The 25,014-nt window shown below is 36.1% G+C and overlaps 1 protein-coding gene across 11 annotated transcripts in view; it reads right to left on the bottom strand.

Annotated features, from left to right (window-relative positions):
• WDR33 (WD repeat domain 33) overlaps window positions 1-25,014 on the bottom strand; it is a 68,195-nt gene that overhangs the window by 21,428 nt on the left and 21,753 nt on the right. For 4 of the 11 annotated variants that reach the window (XR_014588414.1, XM_083849370.1, XM_083849373.1 and 1 more), the window contains exon 7: window positions 23,542-23,639. Coding sequence is in view for 10 of the 11 variants with exons in the window: in XM_083849370.1 (XP_083705496.1) it covers window positions 23,542-23,639 (98 nt within the window). In the remaining variant the exon portion in view is untranslated. The other 7 variants (XM_083849371.1, XM_083849375.1, XM_083849378.1 and 4 more) reach the window with 7 other exon arrangements.

Genomic DNA, 25,014 nt, shown 5'->3' with positions numbered 1-25,014 from the left:
CCTTCAAGTTCAAGTTCAGAGCCACTCTTTGAAACAGAGCAACTGATGCACCCATCCTGTAAAAAGTTTCAAAAGGGAGTGATGATGATGGGCAGTACAGGAGTGATGAGCTTCTTGGAGGCCAGACTGGACAGTTATTGCATATTAACTCCAAACCACAAAGTTAAAAGGCAGTAACAAAATGCCAAGACACTTGGAACCTCTAACCAGAGCAGCTAAATCAATAGGTACTGATCAGCAGGATTTAACCACCAGCAGCTTATGAAAATTGACCACAGCGATCAGAAGAAACCAAGTGTACCACTTGTGGAAAAACACAGCCATCGTAAAGACAGGTAACCAAAATTTTCTAGAGATCAATCTTTCAACCAGCGGGCTCTGTACTACAGCAATAGTAGGGAAAGCACGGGACCCTCCTTTTTTAGCTAATCACAATGATCTGCTAAGAGCAGGGAGCCAGACTCACCTGTGGTACAGAATCCCTGCCACCAAGCACCATGCTCAGAAAAAAATCATGCAAACCTCTGTAGTTTGCATTCTTTATTTGCTGGCTCTCACAGCTTTTGCTCTGTAACTCCAACAGCTGGACAGACATCTCTGACCTAGGAGAGCCAGTGGGCCAGGATAGGAACTGCACCGTCTGAACAGTGCTTTTCCTGGCCGTTTCCTATCTTGCAAGGATGCTTGAAGGACAAATGAATTGAAGTGTGGGAACTGTTTATAAATCATGGTAATTTTATAAACAACTGAAAGGAGAGTTTTGATAAACTGAACTCATTTAAAATCACGTTAAGAACATCTGAGCACAAAACAATATACTAACATTTGTCAGTTTCAGTGTACTAAAGCTACTCAAAATCTTAAATTCTGCAGGGAAAAAAAATCAGTGAAAAACAATGCATTAAAAAATTCATATATGAATATTCTCTAATGTTTTTTCATATACGTAAGTTTCTGAAAAAAGTAACAATAGTCACAATCCAGTTAGATAATTAAAATACTGATTGTTAATACTTCTAGATAACATATTTCAAGAATTGTTCATTAAAGAACACTGAACAGACATTTTGGCTGGTAGAAAAAGAGTATCAAGCTGTGACAAGATGATGTGTAGTAGTTTTTGATCAAATCCAGCAGGATACAAGTATGAAAAAGTGCACAGAAATTTAAGACCTTATTTTGTTCCCTCAACCTATTTTCTGCATGTATGACTTAGTGAATTCTATATATAGTATAAAAAAAATCACTGCTGCAGATCACTGTCTTTTTATCAGCGTGTAAACAGATCTATATATTTTACAATATAACTGTGTATAGATACCACATTTAATGGTGTAGCTCAACTTTTTCCTTTGCCTCCTTTCCCCTAGGAATGAGCCCCGTTTCAAAGGCACGTAAATGGGCAAGCGGATGTTATGGATGATATTGTAGGATTTCTAGATCCTTCTCAGCAATTTTTGAAGTTTATACACATACTGAGGTGACACTACTTTAGAGCATCTTCCTGTACTTTTGTAACATCCACATTCAAACACAGATGGACCTTTCTAACAGCATATATTTTAAAGAATGAACGTAGACATTTAACTGCAACAATGCTGTTTCTTTCTTCCTTAGAACTTAAAAAAAAAAAAAAAAAAAAAAAAACAAGAGCTCATCATTCTCTTAGGCTATTTTAAACGGGGGGTGAATAGTGCTGTGTACCCTTCACTTGAATTAGTCAGACTTGAAGTTTTTTCCTCACCGCACATTAGTGCTCCCCTTCCTGTAATCTGTATCCCTGAAAGAATAAGACACCCCTCAGAGGAGCAGGCCCTTTGTATGGGACTATTTCCAGGGCATCCACAATAGAGCACAATAGAAACGAGACCATCTGCAAATCAAAGACAACTGAAAACAGCCACGTTAACAAAAAGATGTTCTGTTCTCCATATAATTCCCTTAGACTTCGTTAGTTGCTTCCGGATCGCTATCAGATTAGATTATTCTGCTTATTCCATCCTTATGGAAGGCTTTTGAAATTGTATCAGGCAGCTATCCGTTAACCCAGCGATTCCCTGCTTCCGTGCACATCCCATTTAGGACCTGAACACCACCTGGCTATCAGAAATGAGACTACTACTCTTAAGTACCGTTTAGCTAACACTGACCAGGTTAGCAATAAGGGTAAGGATATTTTAATTCCAGGAACTTCTGTTCTTCGTCCCATCACGTTATGAGAACTACGCACCCCCTGAAAGCTGCCCTATGAGCAAGGTGACTTCCTGTTCTCCACTCCAAACATGAATCCTGCACAAACCCTCTACATACACAGTATGCTTTCTCTTTTTAGCATAACGTGGGAGGTTGATGAATAAGAAATTAAATGAAAAGGTCCTTTCAGCCTGCAACAATAATGCCTCAAACTACTTTTAGATCCGCGTTCCCTAAAGTTAAGTTTTCTTTTCTGAACACAGAATCTGCTCACAGAATCTTTCTCTAGCTCTCTACTACGTTATAAAAATGGTATCTGGAGAGACTGACAGAGTTTTAATCTACCCATAGGGAATGTCTCCTGTATCACCAATATTTCTGTAGACTAGCAGCTAAACAGGACATAATCAAGTCTTGTTCACAAAGCCCATTTTTACAGTTCTCTTTTTCCAGACAAAAGTTGTTTAGAACAGGATAATTTTTTTTTTATCAGTTGTGAAATCAGAAGATAAAAAATATTGGTAAACTCTAACAAAACAGGTGTGAGTAAACAATAGATTTCCCAGTTCGACCCTACTGAACAGGTAATCAGACTCAAACATGAGAAGTCAAAAAGCCCCCAAAATGCAGTTCTGTAAATGAGTTTAGAATTTGTATGTGCTAGTGTATGTGCAACAAGACTTAATACCATTTGGTGAATAGTTTGAATTCTGCAAAAACCTACAACAGTTAGCAAGAAAGAGCTTGAACATAACGCTAGTTATGCGCTCACATAGTGGCAAATGCACTGCAAAAACCCTGAAAACGTCTTACAATAAATGCAATTACCAGTAACGGCATGCAGGAATCTGAATTCTTTGTATCAGTTGAAATTCAATGACAATGTCTTAAATAGGGATTTATACAGAGGGGGAAAAAACATTTAGGTTCCAGTATATATGGAAACTGGATCATGCAGGGTTCAGTCTTCAAATAAGGGACTACTCACATGTTAAAGGGAATGTTTAAATTCTTCAGTGAAGGCAGAATACTGAGCAACTTCCAAAGCTGAAATACTTTGCTTTGAACAGAAACAAAAATTATGCAACTGAAAATGTCTATTTTAGATTTGGGGGGGAGGCAGGGATTGTGTGTTTTTTTTTTTTCCTAAATCCTTGAATACACTTACAGTAGAATCTACAATCATTATAGAGACACCTTTCCTTTTAAAGGGATTTGCCTTTTTAAAAATTTTCTGAATTTATTTTTGAGCATTACCACATCTACACCCAATCAGGTCACTTCCTGTGTATGTTGCAAAACATATGGAGACAAAATAAGCTTGAGAGCAGGTTGGGCAATATCTCTGGAAGTAACGGGAAGAGCATCTGTAACACACAAAGAGCTGTTTAACATTCTCGTAGCAGCGAGGACTACATGACAGTCCATGAAGTATGCATGTTTTACAATTGCTAATCGTAAGACATAGTTAAGTTTTATGTAGACTTATCACAGAATTATTATCAGCAAGTTTAGTATGTAAAAATATAACATTTTCATTAATTTTGTTTAATCGTGTTCAGATTTTCAGCTTACCACTATTTTTATGCACTTAACCAAAAAAATCATGCAGAACATTAAGTGGATCTCTGTCACAGAGTTCACCTATGCGATGATGCTTTGAAATGCAGCACAATGCTTAGTGGAGTGCGACAGTCATTATTTCTAATAGAGAAGTCATCAGTTTTAAATAGGAAGCAGTCAGGAAGCTCAGAGCTAGCTTAAAAGAAATTATAGGAGAAATAGGACAGTATAAAAGGGAAAGATGCACCAAATGACAACTGTCCGACACCTTATTCAATAAATATGTTAGTGTGGACAAAGACAGGTTTTTCAACAGTGTTAGAGTTAAAACATTTATGAAAAAGCAGATTGGATTTTACTTCACGCTTAGGCACACCTGTCTGGGAAAATTCCCATGACATTTCTTGCAATTCCTTTCCAGTTACTCATCAGAGAATCAGTAGGGCTTCTTTAAAATTAAAAAGATAGGATAGTATACTATTTTTTTTCTTGTTACTGTATCTGTAAAGTAGCTAGGACAAGATATTTTCTGTTCAAAAATGAGCCAGCCTACTTCGAAAGCAGCAACACACTTGCTTTTCATTGACAGAAAGCATTTATTTAGAACAGTATTTACATTTAATGATATTAAAAATAAACGTACAAGAGACATTAAAAAATGAACAGTAATTGTAAGAAAAATTCTCATCCTTCATAACATAATCAGCTCACAGGGGCCAAAAAAAACCACTCCCTCACAGAGAAACTGTCCCACAGTTTTATACTGCTTGTTTTCTGGCACCTTCCTTTCAAGTACCTGTTACTAGCCACTGGATCTGAAATAGCTTGCACAGCATCTAATGAGTGTTTGCAGTCTGAAGCCATCAGACAAGATGGCTCTCTAGTTTAATACTGCATTGCAATTACTACATAATGCCGTGCAGAAATCACATCAGTGTAACAGTGTCTAGGAATAGAAAAACTGGCAGTCCCTCAAGGGAAGAAAAAGTGTAAACTTGAAAGATGAAAAAAAAAAATCAATGATTTTGTTGATCGTTAGTCCACAGTTTCGTGTCTTTATATCTGGGCATAAAACAAATTTGCTGGGCAGCATTTTTTTTGTTGTAAAAACAAAACCAAACATATCCCAGAAAAGTGTGAGCTTCCACGTTAAAATGTTCCTAGTGAAGTCCTCCAAACATAAACTAAACAGGTGTTTTTGGAGTATGCTGATAGTGTGAACCGCCAACTTCAAAAAAAAGTGAAGCAACGTCACAAGTCTGATTAGAATGTCAAATAATTTGAAGCTTCACGACAGTTTACCTCAGAAGTAACTACTCAACTGTTGTTCAGTCAGAACATGCACTTAAAAAAAAGGGGGGGGGAAACGTACTAAAAACTGATGCCCAATAAGTGAGGTAAATTTAAAATGCACTGACCCAACAGTAGCTGCAGTGGTGGTTTGTTTTTTTTTGTTTTATTTCTTTTTAAATGCATACTTAAGACACTTGCTCATCACTTAATTATTAAGAATGTTTACCACCCACTTGCTGCCACCAAGATGTCAAAATCCCCAGCGTTTCCACCTGCTCGTCGGGCCTTTGCCTGTTACACCTAACCTGTGTTAAACACACCACTAAGGAAAGTCTGAGATTTTTAGCAGAAGTAACACAAAGAAGGAACACCAAAAAACCAGCACTGATTTAGACAAAATTGTAAGTTAACTTGAAGCTATCATATAAATTTTTTTTGCATCCTAAAATTCATCATGGCAATTTAGCAAAAGTAGGGGAAAAGAAGGAAATTAGGGCACACTGCAGATTTAGTACCAGCTGGCCTCAAGCTCTGGATTCTGATTGCAATTTCAGTCAAGGACATAAGCAGTAGAGATGGAATACTTAGTTCCAAACTCAGGGAAGAGAAACGTATTTCCACAAAAGCTAACAGTAACCATCAATAATCATTTTCAGTACTTCTTTTCTTTAGCATCCTGTTAGTTCTTTAAAGGTCTGCTGGCAATTATGTCTGTCACAAGAGAAAAGCAGAGTTCAAATACCTAGTTTAGAGGCTAATTCAAGTTTCAAACCATTGTTATGACCACATGAGCAGACAACATTCTTAGCAAGCTGCTAAAGCCTAGGAAAAATTTTGGTGGACCACAGCTAAAGAGGTGATGAGAAGTTTTTTTTTATCTAACTTAATACACCCTTGCTCCCAAACGAACACAGAATCCTTTAATAAAAATGCCCTACCCAGAAGGACTACCAACATCTTTCAGTTAACTTGATCTTCCTTGACTGAAAGAATAGGTTTCAATGTCATTTGTGGTTAGGACTAAAGGGCAAGTTCCTACTTTAAATCCCATTGAGAGAAGAGATACTACCAACTCTCTCCTCTACTAGAAAGATTACTTTTAGAGACAGCGATGATCATCTGGGCAGTCACAGAAGAGGAATGCTTGTTCAGGTAGCTTTTCACTTTAAGGAACAGCATATATACACAAACCTTTTTTTCTTGCCAACAAAAAAACAGGTAAGCTACTTTTGATAGCCACTTTACTAATATAGAACATCCCATAAGTATGGGACCTTTATAATTTTATGCGAAGAAATAATGATTTTAAGTAAAAAGAAGTTAGGGAAAGTATCTTCTTTGGTTCTAGGACAAATACCCCATGAGCAACTGCTCTCAATAATAAGTGAACAGCTGACCCAAGGGTAAGGTGGGGGGGACAACAGAAGGACGGTCAAATTTGGTGTAGCCTCTAGGAAAGGATTTACTGGTTTCAGCCAGCAATCCAGGCAATTAGTAAGTACAAGAGATTCAAGAAGGGATATACAGAGATCATTTAAACTGCTCTTTGCACTCTAAACTACCACCGAGACTGAGCAAATTAGGAAGCAGCAGGTCTACTGAAGTAAACTGGCGGCAGAAAGCATTGCACGTGACGTTGGCCTGAGTTAAAAGCACTGTTCTTTCTATACAGAAAAAAAGCTGAATAGATTGGAGAATTCTCACCTCAAGGGCAAGGGACCAATTTTCAAACAACAAAAAAATGAAAGGGCTGTAAATTATGAAGAGAGACAAACACTCAAAATGAGTAGTGTACCAGCAACAAAAATTAGAAAAAAATGGCATGTAATATACAGTGACTTACAAACATGTCCGATGCGTTACTGATCTTGGGGCTAATGAAGAGAAACAAGGAGAGTAACATGGAAAAAAAACATTTTCAGTGCAAAAATGTAATTAAAATGCTGGAGCAAAATGATTTAAATAGTGTTGCAGAAACTTGAAAGAGCTTTAATAGCTTCCACTGAAATTCCAAGCAGCAAAGAAAAAGCTGAGCTCACAAGAGACAGAAACAGGGAATGTTTCATCGTCTTGCTTCGATTTTCTGCACTATTGATGCCCTTACTTCCTCTCATTTTTCTGAGCTTTCCTATATCACCACTACGTCTGTGGACTCAGTTCTCTTTCCAGTCCCCTATTAGTTTTGAAATCTTTTGCATAATCTTTTCCTCTTTCAGATTTAAAAATTATACTGAAGTCCCTGTTTAAGCAGGGGAACCCAAAACTTACTTATCTTCTAAAAATAGGTCCCCTAATTAAGCAACTGCTGTGTAGAGAGTGTGGCTGTATAAATATAAATGAAGCTCTATAAAACACCATGCGCACCCATGTACCACTTTAAATTCCACAAGCACATGAATGGATCAAACAGTAAAACTCTTTGCGTGTGATGGTGCTGAAAACTTACCAGGGATTTTGCGCGATAAAACCTAACAAAGAAAGGGAGAGATGTCAACAGGAAGAAACGGGATAAAACGATCCAAAGAGATCTTAAATAATTCTGCTACATAAAAATCAGGAGAAAAAAAAAAATGGAGAACATAAAAGACCACATAGGTGGTTATAAGACAAAAAGGCCAAGGGGACCTATCAACAATTTAAATAGGGTTGCAAACAGCATTGAAAACAATTGGTGGAAAATGCTGTTTTCAGCTCCATTTACTGACATCAGAAGCAATGTGAACAAAATCAGCAGGATTTGATTTTAAGTGCAGGGGAAAAAAAAAAAGAAAGCTTTTCTTCATGTAAAAAACCCACAGGTGTGAAACAGATTGCCTATGATATCACATTAAGAGACTGTTCTTTCAAGATTGGAATAGAGGATACAGCAATTAAACAAGCCCTACCACACCATGTTAAATACAGATGGATTGGATGTTTCGTTGAATCCTACGTTTCTTGAAATGACTACAGGTTAGATTTTATTTTTTAAACTATTTTTTTCAAAGAAATAACAATAAAAAAGACATTTGTTTTGTAACCAGCATTAAGTGTGTTGTTTCCCTCTGTAATGCAGTCTGTGACTGAATCTGTATTTGAATCTAGAGGGGCATGCACACGGTAGCATGTTAAAAAGCTCCAAAACAAGCATAGGAAGAATGATGTGGAGGTCTGCAGGAAAGTATCATAAAAACATAACAATTACACATATATAATAAGTGGATATTCTTGTGAATTAAGCAGAAAAGCCTTCGATTCAAAAGCCACATGTACAGCTGGGGCAAATAACTCAAAATGTTATTGTATGCTCCTCCATGTAAGCACCAGAAACATTGTCTTGATCTTTTTTTTTCTTTAAAAAAAAAAAGGCAGGGAAGAAATTAAATAATTATACAAAATATGCAAAGCCAAGTGATGTGGACAAAAAGAAGAATCCAGGATAAAGAACGTCCATTTATTTTAAAGTGCATGCACAGGAGAAAAGAACAGATTATCTCCTCATCAATGCTGAGGGAAAAAGAAAACTTTTTTTTCTGAAACATTCATCTTGCCTGCAGATTTTTAACTCAGTCGTCTTTGTTACAAGAATAGGACAGAAGCAATCTTATTAGTACTAGAGATTTTTATTATTCCTATTCTGGAAATAAAAGTTGAAAATATAAACAAGTTATCTATGGGACACGATTATTTTTCTGTTTTTAGAGCAGCATGTTATATGAAAACACTCCCACAAAAGGTATCTGCTAGACCTCAACCCTGCAAAAGCCAACAACAGATGTGTTTTAAAAAAAAAGTGGGCTCAAACCACCAAAAGAAAATGCCAAGTAGATAATCAGTTTAAAATAAAAGGCTAAACATAACAAGTGCTTACTGCATGGATGTGATTCAGAAATAAGTTCTTTCCTAAGGAATCTAAGTTACTCTCAATGTTTTTTGTAGCGGTTTTTGAAGTTGTTTTTTTTTTTTAATCTCACATGAAGAAATGAGAAAGGAAATATAAAATACCTTTCCAGGCTCAGAAATGTACAAACCAGTCCACATAATAACAATGAACTGGGAACGTATATGAAAGTACAGACAGAAGCAAAAAGGCAGTACTTTTGGAAAAAATGGGACATCTGCAAAATAAAAGAAGGAACAAAGTATGCAGGTTAAGAATATAAATAGTGAGGGAAAATCACCACCAGGAAAAGGTTGCTAACCTGACCCTTGAATGGAACTGATCTGTGCTCTTCAAATAAAAAGCATTTTACAGTACTGTCTGTGCTGTGTACAAATACTCAGGCTGCGGAATGGAAAAGTGCAGTATTTCTCTTTTAGGAAGCTGGACTTTAGAAATCTTCTGTAAAATAAAGTTATTGATAGAGTTAGTGACTTCGCAAGAAATAGTTAAGTCTCCTCTCCAGTTACACAGATAATTCTCCGTACATAGTCCCATTCAAATGCTAACAGAAGTAGAGACCAAAAAAAAAAAGATCACTTTCATGGAAGACAGCATCATTTTTGTTTTCGAACAGGCTATATTAACGTAACCACTGAGGAAACTGAAAGAGGTATTTTTTGGCAAAATGATGCAAAAAGATGACAGCTCTGTCAAATTCCCATTTTGATTTTTAATATATTGGTTAATACAGCAACCCTGTACTCGGGAGCATCAAAAAGCATTTTAACCTTAAAAAGTTAGTAAAAAAAAAAAAAAAAGGAAGCTTTAGCAGGTATAATCCCATGTCAACAGTTTATTTTCAGTGCAATTTAAAATACAGTTATTGCTTTAATACACAGAATACACCTTCATTAGACTAGCCTCTGGTTTTGGATCACATATTCCCTTGTGAATTATCTGCTGCTAGATGCAGTGTTACAAGTGTCGATGTGTCATGAACATGGTGACTGCGACACAAGCACTACAGTGGAGGAAAAGGCACAGCACGTTCGGAAATACCTGGCTTTAAGGATAAGTTTCTTCACCTACCGGAGACTGGGCTTTAATTATTTGTATGCCTTCAGCAGTATCCTAACCTTCTCAAGACAGCACAACAGTGAGGTGGTTTGTGCCTCTGCGTCAGTGCATCTTTCACACGAGGAAACATGGGGGGCTAAGTTTTTACAGTGAGACACGCGATGCATGACAGATGCATCCTATGGCAAAATAAACAGCAAAAAACATTATTCCTGCTACCATATGCAAACAAGTAGACTTTAAATAAATGCCTGACATACCTCGCAGTTTTATGAAGAGATTTTTATTCTAAGTGAATGAAAAGAAACTTTTTTTGAGGGACAGATGTCCTACATGATTAATACAATTTACCACCTTCCACTACCAACCAATTTATTCAGACTGGTTGGAACTGGAGTTCCATTCACCTTACATCTGATCAGTAGAACATATTCCTTAAACCAGCAGGATTAGCAGCTGCTACCACACAGATGTCCAGTTCACAGTAATTGTCTCCAGGGAGTAGAGACTATAATAAATTGAAAACATTAATTTGCTTTTCACTCCTACGCATGAGTCCTCTTGTCTGCGCAAGGATTGCAAAGAGTAGACGTGGCAGGAAAAATATTCTGATGTTCTTCATGTCTACTAAATTCAACATAAATTTCTAAGCAAAGTCCCCTATTAGTAATCTAACATTAAACTCTAATAACAACTCCCCATATTGCTCATTTTCAGATATGTCTACTAAACTGTTTTTGTTAGATAGCTGTGATGTACACAGCTTTAAGAAATCTTCCTAAGCATTTCTTAAGGAAACCTGCCTAATGCTTACTCCTTACTTGCATTTTGACATCTTGCAAAAAAAATCAAATACAATAATTTGTTCCGTAACATATTTCATAATAGGCTAAAAATAACTTCTAGTATTTCTGGTAAATAATTTCTATGGAGTAAAATATTATTATTAGAACCTTCTTTAAGTTTCAGTGAAGCGCTATGGCTTGCTAGATGCTCCAGTGATGATACCTGTTAGGATGAGTTCTGCAGACACCAATGCAAGTTCGACCATCATGCAGAACAGAGATTTAATTACCAGTACTTCCATCTAGACTTACTGGGCACAGAGATCATTGTGATGAAAATGGAGACCGAAACATATGCAGTTAAGTGCTCTTAGGAAGGAAGACTGTATATTTCTTGAAGAATTCCTTGATGCAGGAAAAATAAAATGGTAGCTGGAGAGAAGCACACAGCATGTGAAGAAGCCTTTGAGCAAGCAGGATTTTTTTTGCAGACAGGAAGCAGCAGTTACATATCTACAAAAACGGCAGGACAACACCTGCTATTTAAAGCCTCTACCGTTCCAATTTTTGTAGTGTGAACACAAATTCTAAGTTTAACATTAGCATTAAAAATTCTGATTATGTTTTTATAAGTGCCTGGTTTTAAATCATCAGCAAGTGTAACACATTCTACAGAAATGTTTACATAGATGATAGGAATGATATTTTTTCTCCGTTTCTTTGGAAGCAAATAATATTCCTGGTAAGTTTTGAATGGTGTGAAAGAGAACCTACCTTTGCCCAGAGATCTCCAGACTACAACTGTGGAGCATAACTCAATTTAACGTAATAAAAAAGGTGTCTGAGCAAATTTAGCTTTTTATTTTCCTAGTCTCGATACCATATGCTTACTTTCAAGTCTCTGGAGAACAGGGACTTCCCAATGGAGAAAGTGATCTACAGAAATGCACTTTCATTGACATTATTGATATTCCTAACCACTAGAATAGGAAATAGCAAACTAATAATGATTATGGGACTATATGCATTGACAGAGAGAACGCCTTATACATTCACCTTAAGTAGGTGCAGTTCCTGCTAGCAAAGCAAGATGTAACTGTTGCAGTGAGAGTTTAAGACCACAGAGTGAGATCTGCTGGAAAAAGGCAACACCTGATGAATACCAGCTATGTCAGCTGACCTAAAATGAAGCAATCTAGAGTCCTTAGGACAGGTGTGGATTTTTTTTTTTCATTTTTATTTTAATCTTTTTTTCTAACTACACCAGCTGGTCTAATTTAAAGTATTATTTCTGCCTATGCATCCTGTATGAATAAGACAAAAAGGTAGGCCTAAAGAAAAAGGCAGGATTCTTATTGACCAGGCACAAACAGCCAGCAGTAACACACTGCAACATACCAAACAGCAGACCGTGTCAATCTTCAGAAAATAGAATCATCACGTACTATGCTGTATATAAATGTGTCTGGTAGCTGCCCACGAATTATCTCATGTGCAACTGTTTGTCAGTAATTACAATTCAGAAGGAAGAATTACATCTACAGATTTTGATGTGCTTATTCCTTTCTAAACTCATCTTTACTAACCCATAAGGATTCTCACAGTTTCTCCACATGGCACTTCAAATTCAGTTTCTTTGAATTTGTGTTATTCCTTCAGAAGCATGGAATTTTTGAGAGAAAAATGGAAACACCAGAGTAAATATAGTTTGAACTTTTCAAGTGCTTGAAATAGCATATTTCAAGACAAAGTAACTTCTGATTTCCTATTTAAGATTATTTACAGTCTCAAAGTTCTAATATTTTACAGTCTTTGTTAATATGCCTAAACGTGAAAATTAAATATTTTGTCTTAGAGATAAAGGACAGTCAGGACTTGGGATAGTGTACTGAATTGGTCATGACCATCCTTATGTTGTTGCTCGAGAGAAAAAAATATATTTAACACCCATTTCACCTATTCAGAAAGAATGATGTTTACAAACATAAGAGGTCTACTTATAGCTCCTCTGCAGAACTTAGAAAGATGCTCTAGAGAAATATACTTTCAAGAACAGTAATAACAAAGTAGATAGGCAAAATGATGCTCATTCAATTTAAAGAGTAAAGCAGTATCTAATTTCTTTTTGAAAGCAGTCTGTTTTACCTTTGCACATATTTTGAGGCTTTACAACACTGTATACATAATATATTTCAGGACCAGATAATTTGGACACAAACAAGGACGCAGAAAACTAATATTAAAATACAAAGTGTGCTGCTGGGTAATATTATAAAGGCTAGATCTTTATAAATACTGACTGAAATATGTAGGTATGTATACAGAACAATGAAGTAAAATTAAAAATTAAATCATTAGGATTTTTTGTTCCTTTCTTTCCCTCTGTTTTGCCAGATGGAATTCAGTATCATAAGATCAGAGTATAAGTCAGGTTGGAAGGAACCTCAGAGTTCTCTAGTTCAACCTCCTGCTCAAAGCTATAAGGTCAGAAGAGGTTGCTCACGGTTTTATCCAGTTTCACCTCGAAAGCCTCTAGAGACAGAGACAGCACAGTATCTAAAATTCTGCTAAGCTCTCATTACACCAGTAAGAGAATAGCAAAAAACATGAAAAATCTCCCAAGTAAACATGGGATTTTAAATGTGCTTTCCACTGGACTGGAGGAGAGAGATGTTGTGTGTGTGTATATACATTTTAAGAACTACTAACTTATCCATAATACTTATTTTCATAGTGGCAACATACCTGGAACATCAAAAGAGTTTCAACTCAAACTTTAGACTTGTATTTAAATGGTAAGTTACTTACCTGTGAATACCAATTATACATCAAGCTGTGCTACGTATCTCTAAATATAAAAGAATTGTGGAAATTCTCTTCTCAAAAGAAAATGTTTTACTTTCATATGAAATTGGAATTGGAAATGAATTTTCCAATTCATACTGAATTGGAAAAAAAAATCAGCTTTTGATGAAAAATAGTTCTCAACGAAAATTAGGCCTTGTGTTAAACCAGGATCAATGAAAAAGTCTTGCTATGTAAATTCTCAACCTGAGAAGAGTAAATACTTATCAAAGCCATGCCTTCCTTAAATCTTGAGGCACACAGAAAAATAAACCAGAATAGGATCGCCTTTGAGAGGACAGAAAGTCAGCTATAATGAGAATTTCAAATGTTTTTTTTTTTTTTAATAAATATTTACACTTAATTTTCCCTAACACTGTCTAGAAATTACTATTAATAACAACAGAATCTACACCCTGAGCTACATTTTTCCCCCAATTCATCTTATATTCTGAGGACTAGAACAGTTATAGTTAAGCTAGTTTCTTGAGCATTATGACTTCGTGTTTACAGGAAGTTTTTTTTTTTTAAAGTGATGGAAGTTTAAAAAGTAAGATTTTAATGCAATATCAGATGTTCTCTCTCCATCATTCTAAACAAAAAGGCAAGGAAAATCATTATTCCACATGTGGTAGATAGAAAATGTGCATCTGACATCACATACCAGAAAGCAGGGTTTACTTTTTTTTACTAAAGCATACTTTTCCCAATTTTAAGACGGCAAGGGAACACATCCCTCAGCTTTTCTGAATGCAAATAAGTTTACTTTGAGATTTTGGGAACATGGTAGGAGCATCTTGTTCATATTCCAGTCCCCTGTTACTGATAACTTCCAGTTTCTCAGGTCAGGCTCATATTTAAATAGTAATCATACGCTCCTTTTCAAAGCTTATTTTGGTGACCTACATACTATGAGTGTCAAATGAATGGTCAAAACAGAGTATTATACAATGTTTACGAAGAATTACTTAAATATAACCTTGTATCTTCCAAGACAATATATACAAGATACTTGCAGACCTTGCTTGGCTACACCAGAAAAATATTCTGAAGTGATACAACCACTTCCTTATGTGGCTGTAGCTATCTTCTGGAATAGCTCTACCTATCTACCTACATATCTTTACTAAAATTAATTTATATACAATATGACAAACATTAAGAAGATACATTTTAAAGAAAAATACAACTAACCTGTGTTTTGGTAGTATCACATAAACCAGAACTTGAAGGACTAAATATTGTATGAAAATATCATCCTGCAGAACTAGAAGTATCAGATGCTTTCATCAATATAATCATTCCAAATAGTAAACTAAACTCTCTGGAACTGATGAAGTGTTAATCTGTAAAATTTCTCATATAAGAAAATATTTTTTAAAGTTGTAACTTTCTCCTATACGGCTGAATTGCTGATCCTTAAGACTGTGCTTCTTTGGAAGGTGACACTTAACGGCCCCAGCATTTAACTTACAGAAAAAAAAGTGCAAAAATACTTTCCTCTATCAAATTTGAATTTATAAAATTTCTGTCAGTTACTTTAACTGCAATACACATGCACACACATACTTTCAGCAGTAGAAATGAAAATATTTTCCCCTCAGAATTGTTTTCTTTTCATTAAAAAATCCTTATCTGGAAGTAGCAAAATTAAATAACAGTTTGGATTTTCAATGTAAAATGAATTTGTCACTTGGAATGTTCTGGCATTCTGCTTTGAAAAGAAATGTTGATTAATCATGTTTGCATGCTTAATCTAACCAATCACTTTTTGCAGAACTATGCAGCACGTGTGTGCTTTGCATATGTAGCAAACGAAGCAATCCAAAGAAGGCCTTCAGTCTAGTAATATTAGATATTTTAAAGATGTTAGATCAACAAAACTCTAAAAAAAAAAAAAAAAAAGAGAATCCACACCACTTCTTAGGGAGTGATAAAAACCTTGAGTTTTGAATAAACCTGTACTGAGAGCTTTATCTCTTTACAGCTAGGAGCCATGGCATCATTCGCTAAAACAGCGCTCCAAACTCATTGCCAAAATGAGTACAGAATGTGTTCCTAACTGCACTCACACTCGAGTCTCTCAAAGTCATGACACAGAAAATAAAATTTTAAAGATATTAGTGAAAAAAGTACGTGTATGTGTACTTTTCACCTCCCTCCCACCCCCTCCTTTTTTTTTTTTTTTTTTTTTTTTATTTCCCCACTTCAGGATTCTTATCAGTCCCTTTCTCCTGGTCTGCTCCATAATCCCGTTTCAGCATGCACCCCAATTTCAGCTTTGGCTCTGTGTCTTCCTACAAATGCAACACGACGAGCAGAACTTTTTTTTTTTTTTTCACGAGAAGATAAGGTCAGGCAAGTATGAAAGAAAAAAAAGAGCCACCGTGTTTTAGGGAAAACGTTTCCAAGCTTTCCCCCTATCTTCCGGTGCCTGGCTGTCCTTATGAACATGTAATGTTAAGTATCATAACTACAATATTATTCATATAATAAAATTTGAACTCTCTCACTACTAAAGTCAGAATATCACTCAGAGATTAATATACCAGGTAATTTAAGCATGCAATTAAAATTACGTGAAATAAAATATCAAAAGCTTGGTAAAATCTATGCTTGCCTAGATGCACAGAAGTTTTTGAGTACAGTAACTACAGGATGGTTTAAAAAGTCTGTTTAACCCACACACACAAGAAAAAAAAAACAAAACAAAACAAACAACCAAGAGGCCTGCAAGGAAAGCTTCTATGCACTGATGAGGATTTTCTTTTTTTGACAACCTCTGATATTTCTTCGGAAATTGCGTATTTCTGTAGGAATCTAGTCTAGATTCCATTAAAAAAAAGAAGTGCCTGATTTTGAGTACATATCCACGTAAGATTTTATCAGAAGATGAGTTACAACACTTTTGTAAGAGTAACTCCAGACCATTTTGTTTCTGCTAAGAACCTTTAATATGACTATTACTAGTGAGTAGCTATAAGGAAGCTACCACTCCTAATTGCATACAGCCCACATTCTGTTCAACAATTACACTTGCACAGAGAAAGCAAAAATGTTTTTATCTTAGCATCAGTATTTAAATGCCTATGTAGTTTGGGATTTTTTTCATTAATATAAATGAAATCTGATTAAAGTGTTGCTTTTCCTCTCAAAAACAATAAGCAGAACATTAGGATAAAACACACCTGCATCAATGGTTCTCACCGTTGATGAGATCCTGAACACTATGCAGAGTGTTGCGACATATCATATTCGTTTTGAATATAGTCACAACAAGTAACAGTGAAGTTCTCACCACTGAAGTATTTATACTAACAAGCTGCATGAAAGTTTTCACCTAGTCCAGTATTCACCTACCCCCTGTAATTACCAAACACAAAAAAGGAAGTAGATGCAAGAAACCCTACTGACACAATTACATAACTTCTTTTATGAGCATCTGTTATCTCAACAGTGCTAAGACTTGGCTGTCCTGTGAAACATTAGGGTTTTCCAACATTCCCTCCAAGCTTAACAGAATAGATTAGCAAATATAACCTTCTTTTAGTGTGAGATCTGCCCTTGGACTCCATGTGACAGATTATGCAACTTTCAACTTCAGGATATTTACCAGGAGGAAAAAAATAATTTCAAAGCTGAATCCAAAATAATCCCATTCCCACACAGTGCCTCTTCATTCTTGTATTATGAAAACGTTGACAGAAGTGTCTGCTAACTTTTTTTTTAAAGCACGGTGCTGTGGTTTATCTTTCATGATCTCTAATACATCAGTTGAGAATCCTTCATATTGCTAGTTCATGAATTTTTTTTTTTTTTTTGGTAACTCAACACTAGATTCTAGATGAAAATCAGAACTGTAAGACTTCGAATGTTGTACTTAAACCATAATTCAGAACAGAACTGTAATAAAGACCAAAACCTTACAGGCTTGTCAGAGACAGAAAGCCCCAAGAGCAGTCTTTGATATTCTCACTTCCCCTGGTGCTGCTTTAGGATCAGAGCAAAAGCATCATGAAGCTACCTCCTAACCACCGCCTTTTAGTCATAGAAACCAAGGAACTCAAGTGTAGTTGATCAAAACAAAGGGTTTTGTTCAATACGGAACACTTTTCAAATAGAAACCCAATAGAAGCCAACATAGCAGGAAGTTTCTCAACTCCCAGAGAGACATATTTATGTTCAATACAAGCAGAACTCGGTATTTTAATAAAATCTCCTATAGAGAAAACCAAGATGCTGTAGCATTGAAAGGCACATTCAGCAATAAAACTGAGTTATGAGGTGACATGAACATATTTTAGTAGCTTCATGCCAGAAGAGGTTTGATTCTTCCCATCGACCACATGGACTATACAAGTACATCCTAACAAGCATCAGAATGATTGATACAGTTTATGAACTCAAGGAAGTATCTTTATTCACATTCCAAATCCCTAGTGTTACTTAACTCTGGGAAAAGAGTAAAGAAAAGACACTAGGAAAATACATTTTGCTTGATGACTTCCACTGATGAAGCTGGAAATTGTGTACAGTATTTCTAACTCAATCTCACAAAGGCAACTGAGAGGTTTCCTAATGAAATTAAAAAGTGAATGGTAGCAGACAACTGAGACTGGGTCAAGAACCTTGCACAACTCCAAAAAAGAAGCATCAGGGCCGGCACTACACATATAGCAGACCAGAAGTACCCAAATATGTCAGATGGAGCAAAAATCACCTGAACACTGTGAAGAGGAGAAGAGACCCTCACATCACAGAGTCATTATTAACATCCTACTGAGATCCCTAACATTATTTGTGTCTAGAACACATGAGAAGTTTGATGCACAGCTGTTTGGAGTATAACTGTACCTCAACAGACTTAGCTGCAACCTAGTCCCCACCCTCATCCCATCCCAAAATTTGCTTTGGCAATGAAGATTCACAAAGATCAAAGACCTGAAGTGTAACTGGCATTCTAAAGCCCAACAACAAAGAAGAGTTTTAACTGATTCTATACTCACATTTCAAATACCTTTTTTTTTTTTTTTAAGTTCAAAAATTCAAGGACTTGCCTTCTTTACACAGCATCAGCATAAATGCATTTCTTGAATTTGCTGGGTTTTCTATCCCTACAAATGTAACAAAAACAGAAGAAAAACCTCATATAGAAGAGAGGGAAAAAGAAATCTCGATACTGCTATTTCCATCTTTTCTTTTACATCATCCAATACAGAGTTCTATCACATTCCAGGAAAAGGTAACAATTTGAGGCTACACTGCTTCAAGGCTAAGAGTTAGCTACTAACGTTTAAAATTGGAGGACTAATATGAAGATATGGTTCTGGTTCTCAGGTTCCTTTCATCTACTGAACACATCTCCAAAATTTAAGTACAAGATTTGCCATTTCAATAAGGTAGCAGATAGCAAGAACTATGAAGAGATCCTTCACCTACAGGCAGAAAGTTCAGAGTATACAACCAGTACAAGCTACTTAAACAATTAGAGACATTACATGATATTTCATTTGTTTATGAAGACCCAAAAAACAGAGTAGAAGGAAGGAAGAAAAGAAGTAAAAAAATCATAGCTGTGGAGATACGTTTTGCAGATATTGTGAGCAAATGAGAAATAATATAGTTTACCATAACTGTAGCGATTTCAAGTGTGCACATACACAACATATGTGTTGTTTTGTTGGTAAGGAGGTTTTAGACTGGTGTTAAGCCTGAACAAGAAGTTCTTGGCAGAACAATGTTATTGAAGATAAAAGCAAAAAGACTTTCTATAAGAGTAAAGCATGCACTGGCAAGAAGTTATGTACTGTTACAAACCGCAAATTTTAAATCCAGCAAGAACATACAGGAATCATGATTGCTTTTCATTGTTCAAGTTAAATTAAGAAAAATCTTTTGCCTCATCTACTATGTTGGATGGAAGAGAATTTATTCTGTTCTCCAGTCAAAAAAAAAACAGAAAATTTGTCTACAAAACATCTTAAATCCTGGGTCACCATCCTTCAGAGAGCTGGACTCACCTTCTCCTAAAGATCTATTTAAGCCAGAAAACCTCTGAAGCCTGGGAACACACAGCTAACCTGGACTTCAGAATGAGAACCTTACAGTTCTCACAAGTATCCATTTCAACTAGATGTTGCGTGCATCAGTGTGAAAGAAAGAAGGAGTGACAATGAAATTGACAACATTGAAAATTGAATTTGTAGCCTCCTAACCAATGGTTTCATGCTGGAAGTAATTAAGAAATCACATGTTCACAAATAATCTACCTAAAAAGTTTTCAGGAATACAAAAGCACAGACCCAATACCCAGAGATCCCCCGCCACCTGCCAACTCATTGATAACATTAATTTCTTGATAAACAAAAAGGGACATCAAGCTTTCACTTGATGAATATGTTTTTTCAAAAAAAATGTTTCAGGTGTAATTAGCACTATTAAAAGCCATTGACATGTAAGTTCACACAGAACTGGGAACTGTTTATATGAGTCCTGGCATTAACTTCACTGCAGTCGCTTAGACTGAAGATCAAACAGTGTTTTGTTATGTGTCATTACAGGAAATGCCCTTCAGAGTCACAGACTATTGACATGAAAACAACATACTGATATTCCATTGACTGCTTCATATGCCCTCGTATTTTTTTTTTTAAATTGTTTTCAACAAGTTAAATTCCAACCAGTGCTTTTTAGCAAGTACACCAAATATACCTGTTACCATCATTTTAAAATAACATTACAGAAATTAACATAGACAGAAGCTACTGGTGCAGAATTTGAACAAAAGCTTTGCTTCAAGAGAAAAGACAGACCACAATTAGTTTGAGGAGAAGCAAGAAGATAAATGACTTTGACATGATGCCATTGCCCCCACCTTCAAACTCTTGCAAGATAATTCACTTTAAGATGACTGACTTAAGGATGGTTCCCCAAAGAATGGACGATTTTTATCCTATTTACTTCTTCATGTTATTAAAAAGTGGCTTGATTGATTTGCACATACTCCTAACAAAACAGAAAACCCCCATACAGAAAGCCACAATGGTAGAAACAGCAGGAAAGCAACATAAATCAGTGAAAAGCTAGGCAGCAAAGGGTCTCTTAGGAAGGTTAAAGAAAAAGGATCCAGAACTTATGGCTTATGTATGAAGAACAAAACAGGGTGCACTGTTTATTTTCATTTTGACCAAAAAGGAAGCTGGACAGGTAAAACGTTCTGCCTCATGCAGAAAATGTCTTTAATGAATGATTTAGCTCATATGTATTATTTATTAGCTTGTATGTAGCTTTTAGCTACGCTGTGTAGCCTGCTGCAGACAGCTGAAAGAACTCCAGCAAAACCTTTAAAACAAGAAGTCCCACATAATTTACCACTTCCAATTTGTTTTCTCAACCCTTAGAAGTTATGACTAGAATTGCTCGTTTAGACCACTTTTGAGTAAAGGGAACCATTTCATTCAATAATGGAAATAAATTGTATCAGTTGATTCCAGTGCAAACAGAAGTGTCTATAATAAGTCCACAGAATATTTTCCTTTCTATACCAAAGCTTATCCCACTACCTTTAAAGTTCTTCGTAGAACTGCTTTAAAAGCATTCTCTAGCATTAAAGTTAAGTCTGCTTTTTTAAACTACATTCCTTAATTGGCTACTAAGAAATAGAGAAGTACAATAACGATATATTTGTTTTATCCCTGAGTGGTACATTTTCTTCTTTTGAATACATGTGACTGCAAATTGACAATTTCATTTGAATTTGTAATTGAGTGAGATAACCTGAAGAGTACTATAACATACTAAGTGATTTTTTTTTTTTATCTGAACTATACTGTAGTATCACTTAAACTTCACAGCATCAATGTTAACCAGAACAGCTGAAACATGGTTTGTGAAAGTAATAAAAACCATTTATCAGGGTATTTGATATAAAAAAATTTTGTACATAATGAAGTATAGTGAAGCGCCACCAGAATTTTAATTTGCAGATCACTGTAAATTTGGAAGGGCAATTACAAAATAATTCAGATTTTTAAGGCTGTACTAAGCAAAGTATTACCTAAAGGCAAAATGCATGTGGAAAAGCAAAAAGCTGAAGATCAGTTTCTGAAAGCCATACACACTAGACTCCAAATAATTAATGAAAGTCTGTATTTTTCACCAAGGAAGCTATTTAAGTGTTTCCCATACAGCTCTCTCAAATATGTCTTCTGATCACTTAAATAGTGCTAGGGAATAAAGCCAAAACTAAACTTGTATGTTTTATAGAAACATTCCCCCCACACTCCCCAAACACCCAGTGTATGCGTTTCTAGGTTGTTTCTTTTTTTTTGGTTGGTTGGTTGTGTTTGTTTTGTTTTTGGTGTTTTTACTTGGCAGACCTTGCTTATCTAGCAGCAGAAACAAAGTAACCTGGCCTGTCTAATTTTATCCAGAGATGTGAAGTTTTGAAAATATTTCCAACTTATATAACAAAGTATACTGTGGGTACATTGTACAAGTAGAAGCAAAGATTTTCTTTAGACAGCTGTTCTGCCAACTAAAAATTGCAGATTGTGATTATATATAAACTACAAGAAATTAAAGCATAGTTCTATTTAAGATGTGGTCACAGTGTTCAAGTACACAATGTAACAGAAGGAAAGGTAGTGTAAGTTCTGTTTTCTATGGTGTACATTAAATGCTTCACTCCTTCCACTTTACGCCGAACATTTTAAGAACGTATGAGAATTTGAGTTTATTGTAATCTTGACAACTGTGTGTGCAGGCAATCCCCATTTCCTCCACACAATTTAGGTGAGTAGTTAAGTACAAACCTGGAGGAGGATACAGCACATGTATAGTGCAGAACGACTTCTTTTGTAAAGCATCAAGCAAAACGTCCCAATACTGTCTGGGTCCTCCCGGAATAATGAATCTAAATGATACCACCTAGAAATTCGCTTGTCAGCTCCTGTAAAGGACACGTCTACAGTAATGCCTATACACAGCTTCCAATAGAAAATCATTGTTGCAAGAATGCTGGAGCACAGTATCTTTTCAAGGTGGCGGCGTTTGAAAGTAGTACATTAGTAAAAGAAGAGCTTAAGAGTCAAGAGAAACAGAGTCTATTTCATAAGAGAAAAGAAAAATCCATAGTTTGGGAAAGCAGTGAACGAGCTCAAACACCTAGAAGCTTAATTCCGTGTTTTCATTGCATATCTTCTTTGCAGTTTCTCTACGTGCCTACAATCCCCAATCTCAAGGCACCCTTTTATATATTCTCTTCCTATATACCTTTGATGTATTCTGCAAGAAAGGAATAGCTGTCAAAAACTATTTTTGCAATTCAGTAAGACTGCAGCAAGAGAGGGAGCAAGCTCTACACAATCAGCGGAAATGCACCGGAAGTTAGTGTACACAGATGTTGGACTGAAAACTACTGAGCTAGGATCCTTCGCATGTGCTATGCATGATGCGATCAAAATGCAGTTGTTTTCTCTAAGCTCTCCCTCTCTTAAGAGCTGAGAAACAGCAACTACCTTGCCTCCAAGTAAATCAGAATGAAAGGCATTCCCATGAAAAGCATGGAATCCTCAACATGAAAATGTGTGCTCTGAAGGAAAAGCGGTCACAAAGATTCAAGCCTGGAGAAAGGTAAATGTATTGCTGACCTAGAAAAACAATAGGGGTAGAAAAATGTCCTTCTATCTACCTCCATCGTTAAGAGTTTAAGTGGACAGTAAAGAAAGTAATGCCATTGTGAACTGCAAGTCTGAGCTTAAGGCACCTACGACAGCAGCCAAACAAAAAATTGTTTGGAGGATTTAAGATAGGGATGTAAAACAAAAATGTAGACAAGCTGATATTTCTGTACTGTGAACACCTAGTTAAAAAAAGGTTTTCCCCCTCCTGAAATACCCCAATCAGTACTTTTGGTACACATACCTCGAAGAATTCTCTCCTCATGGCAACGTAGAAAGTCCCAGATTCTAACAGTGCCGTCGTCAGAGCATGTAGCAAATTTATTATCCGTGGGTGAGAAACTGTTACATGAAGACACACAGCAGGGGAAAGAAGTCAGCATTTAACAGATTATCTATGCTTCTCAGACAGGGCAAAATTATACTGTAAGGTGTTATACACTGAAAGATGCATTTGAACATAGGGACTTTTAAGTGAATACGGTGCCTGCCACTTCATCACAAGACATGAATTTAGCATAGGATTACTATTGCATTGCAGTCCCCGGTCAAATAGGAAATCCGGAATTTATTCTTAGCACCTTCCTACCTATGACTGCATAAAGTAGTGCCTTCTCTGCAGGATGAGAAGCAACGTCAGTATGACTTGGTAACTGTCACCCTAGATTTTCATGTTTGGCAATACCAATAGAAAGTGAATCTGTGTAGAGGCACGGGAGAACAGTTCTTAGGAAAAAACTCCTCTTCAGCCACAGATGCTTTGCAGCAGAAAAGCAAAAATAAGGGAAAGCTGGTCATAGGAAAAAGCTAGTTGGAAAAAAATAATACATAAAACAAATACAAAACTTATTGTAAATGGAATTTGGAAAAAAATCCCTTCTATTGCCAACCCCATCAACACCCTGAAAAGATTTCTACAGACACAGAAGCTTCCAGACTGAGCAGTCAACATCACTTGATGGAAGTCACTGGAAAAGCAAGGAGTTATTTAGCCATGTGATTAAGGCCAGAACATCCCCAGCAACTGACAGCACTCCCTCCCTTTCTGATGCAGTGAAAGTCCATGAGAGAGCCCTCTTGAAATCTTAGGATCTTTATGATCAGGAGAGAGCTTAAAATAGTAGAGAAATTCAGTGTATGGCCACAATATAGTCAGACAGTAACTGAATCCAACATAAGCACTTTTCATAACCGAACTAACAGAAAATGCTACACCCTATCAAAGAAAAATGGTGACTTTAGTGGAACGCGTTTTAGTGGCAGTGAACCTTTACCACCAAGGGCCAGCACCTGAACCCGAAGAAACACTGCTTTAGCTTCATTTGGGGTCTGCAGCTTCTCTTCAGGCTTAGTTTAAAAACAGTTCTTCTACTTCCGTATCTTACTAAAGATTATATGCAGGTTTGCTTTAGAGACATCCTTCATTTACATCTTACTGATAGTATCACTTCAGATTCCATTTTTTATATGTATAGACATTTGCACATCTGAGGCATCAACACTGAACCAAGAGAATATCCTATAGTCTTCTTTTCAATGGCTTGCTTACAGTTTCAGGCTTGAAGAACCCATTCAGTATTAACATTAGACTTCTGTATGTGGCAGTCTGCGTGGGTATTTAGTATTACTGGAAGTCTTGGCTTCACCAAGCCAAGCAGTTCTTCACTTTATTTAGTGTTTTATTATTTTGTGAGAACTATGCAGGTGTTTTATTTCT

Source organism: Anser anser (genome assembly GCF_964211835.1).
Source record: "Anser anser genome assembly, chromosome: 9".
NCBI classification, from domain to species: Eukaryota; Metazoa; Chordata; class Aves; order Anseriformes; family Anatidae; genus Anser; species Anser anser.
Note: the sequence above shows the minus strand (reverse complement) of the source record. Positions and strands in the feature narration are given on the sequence as shown.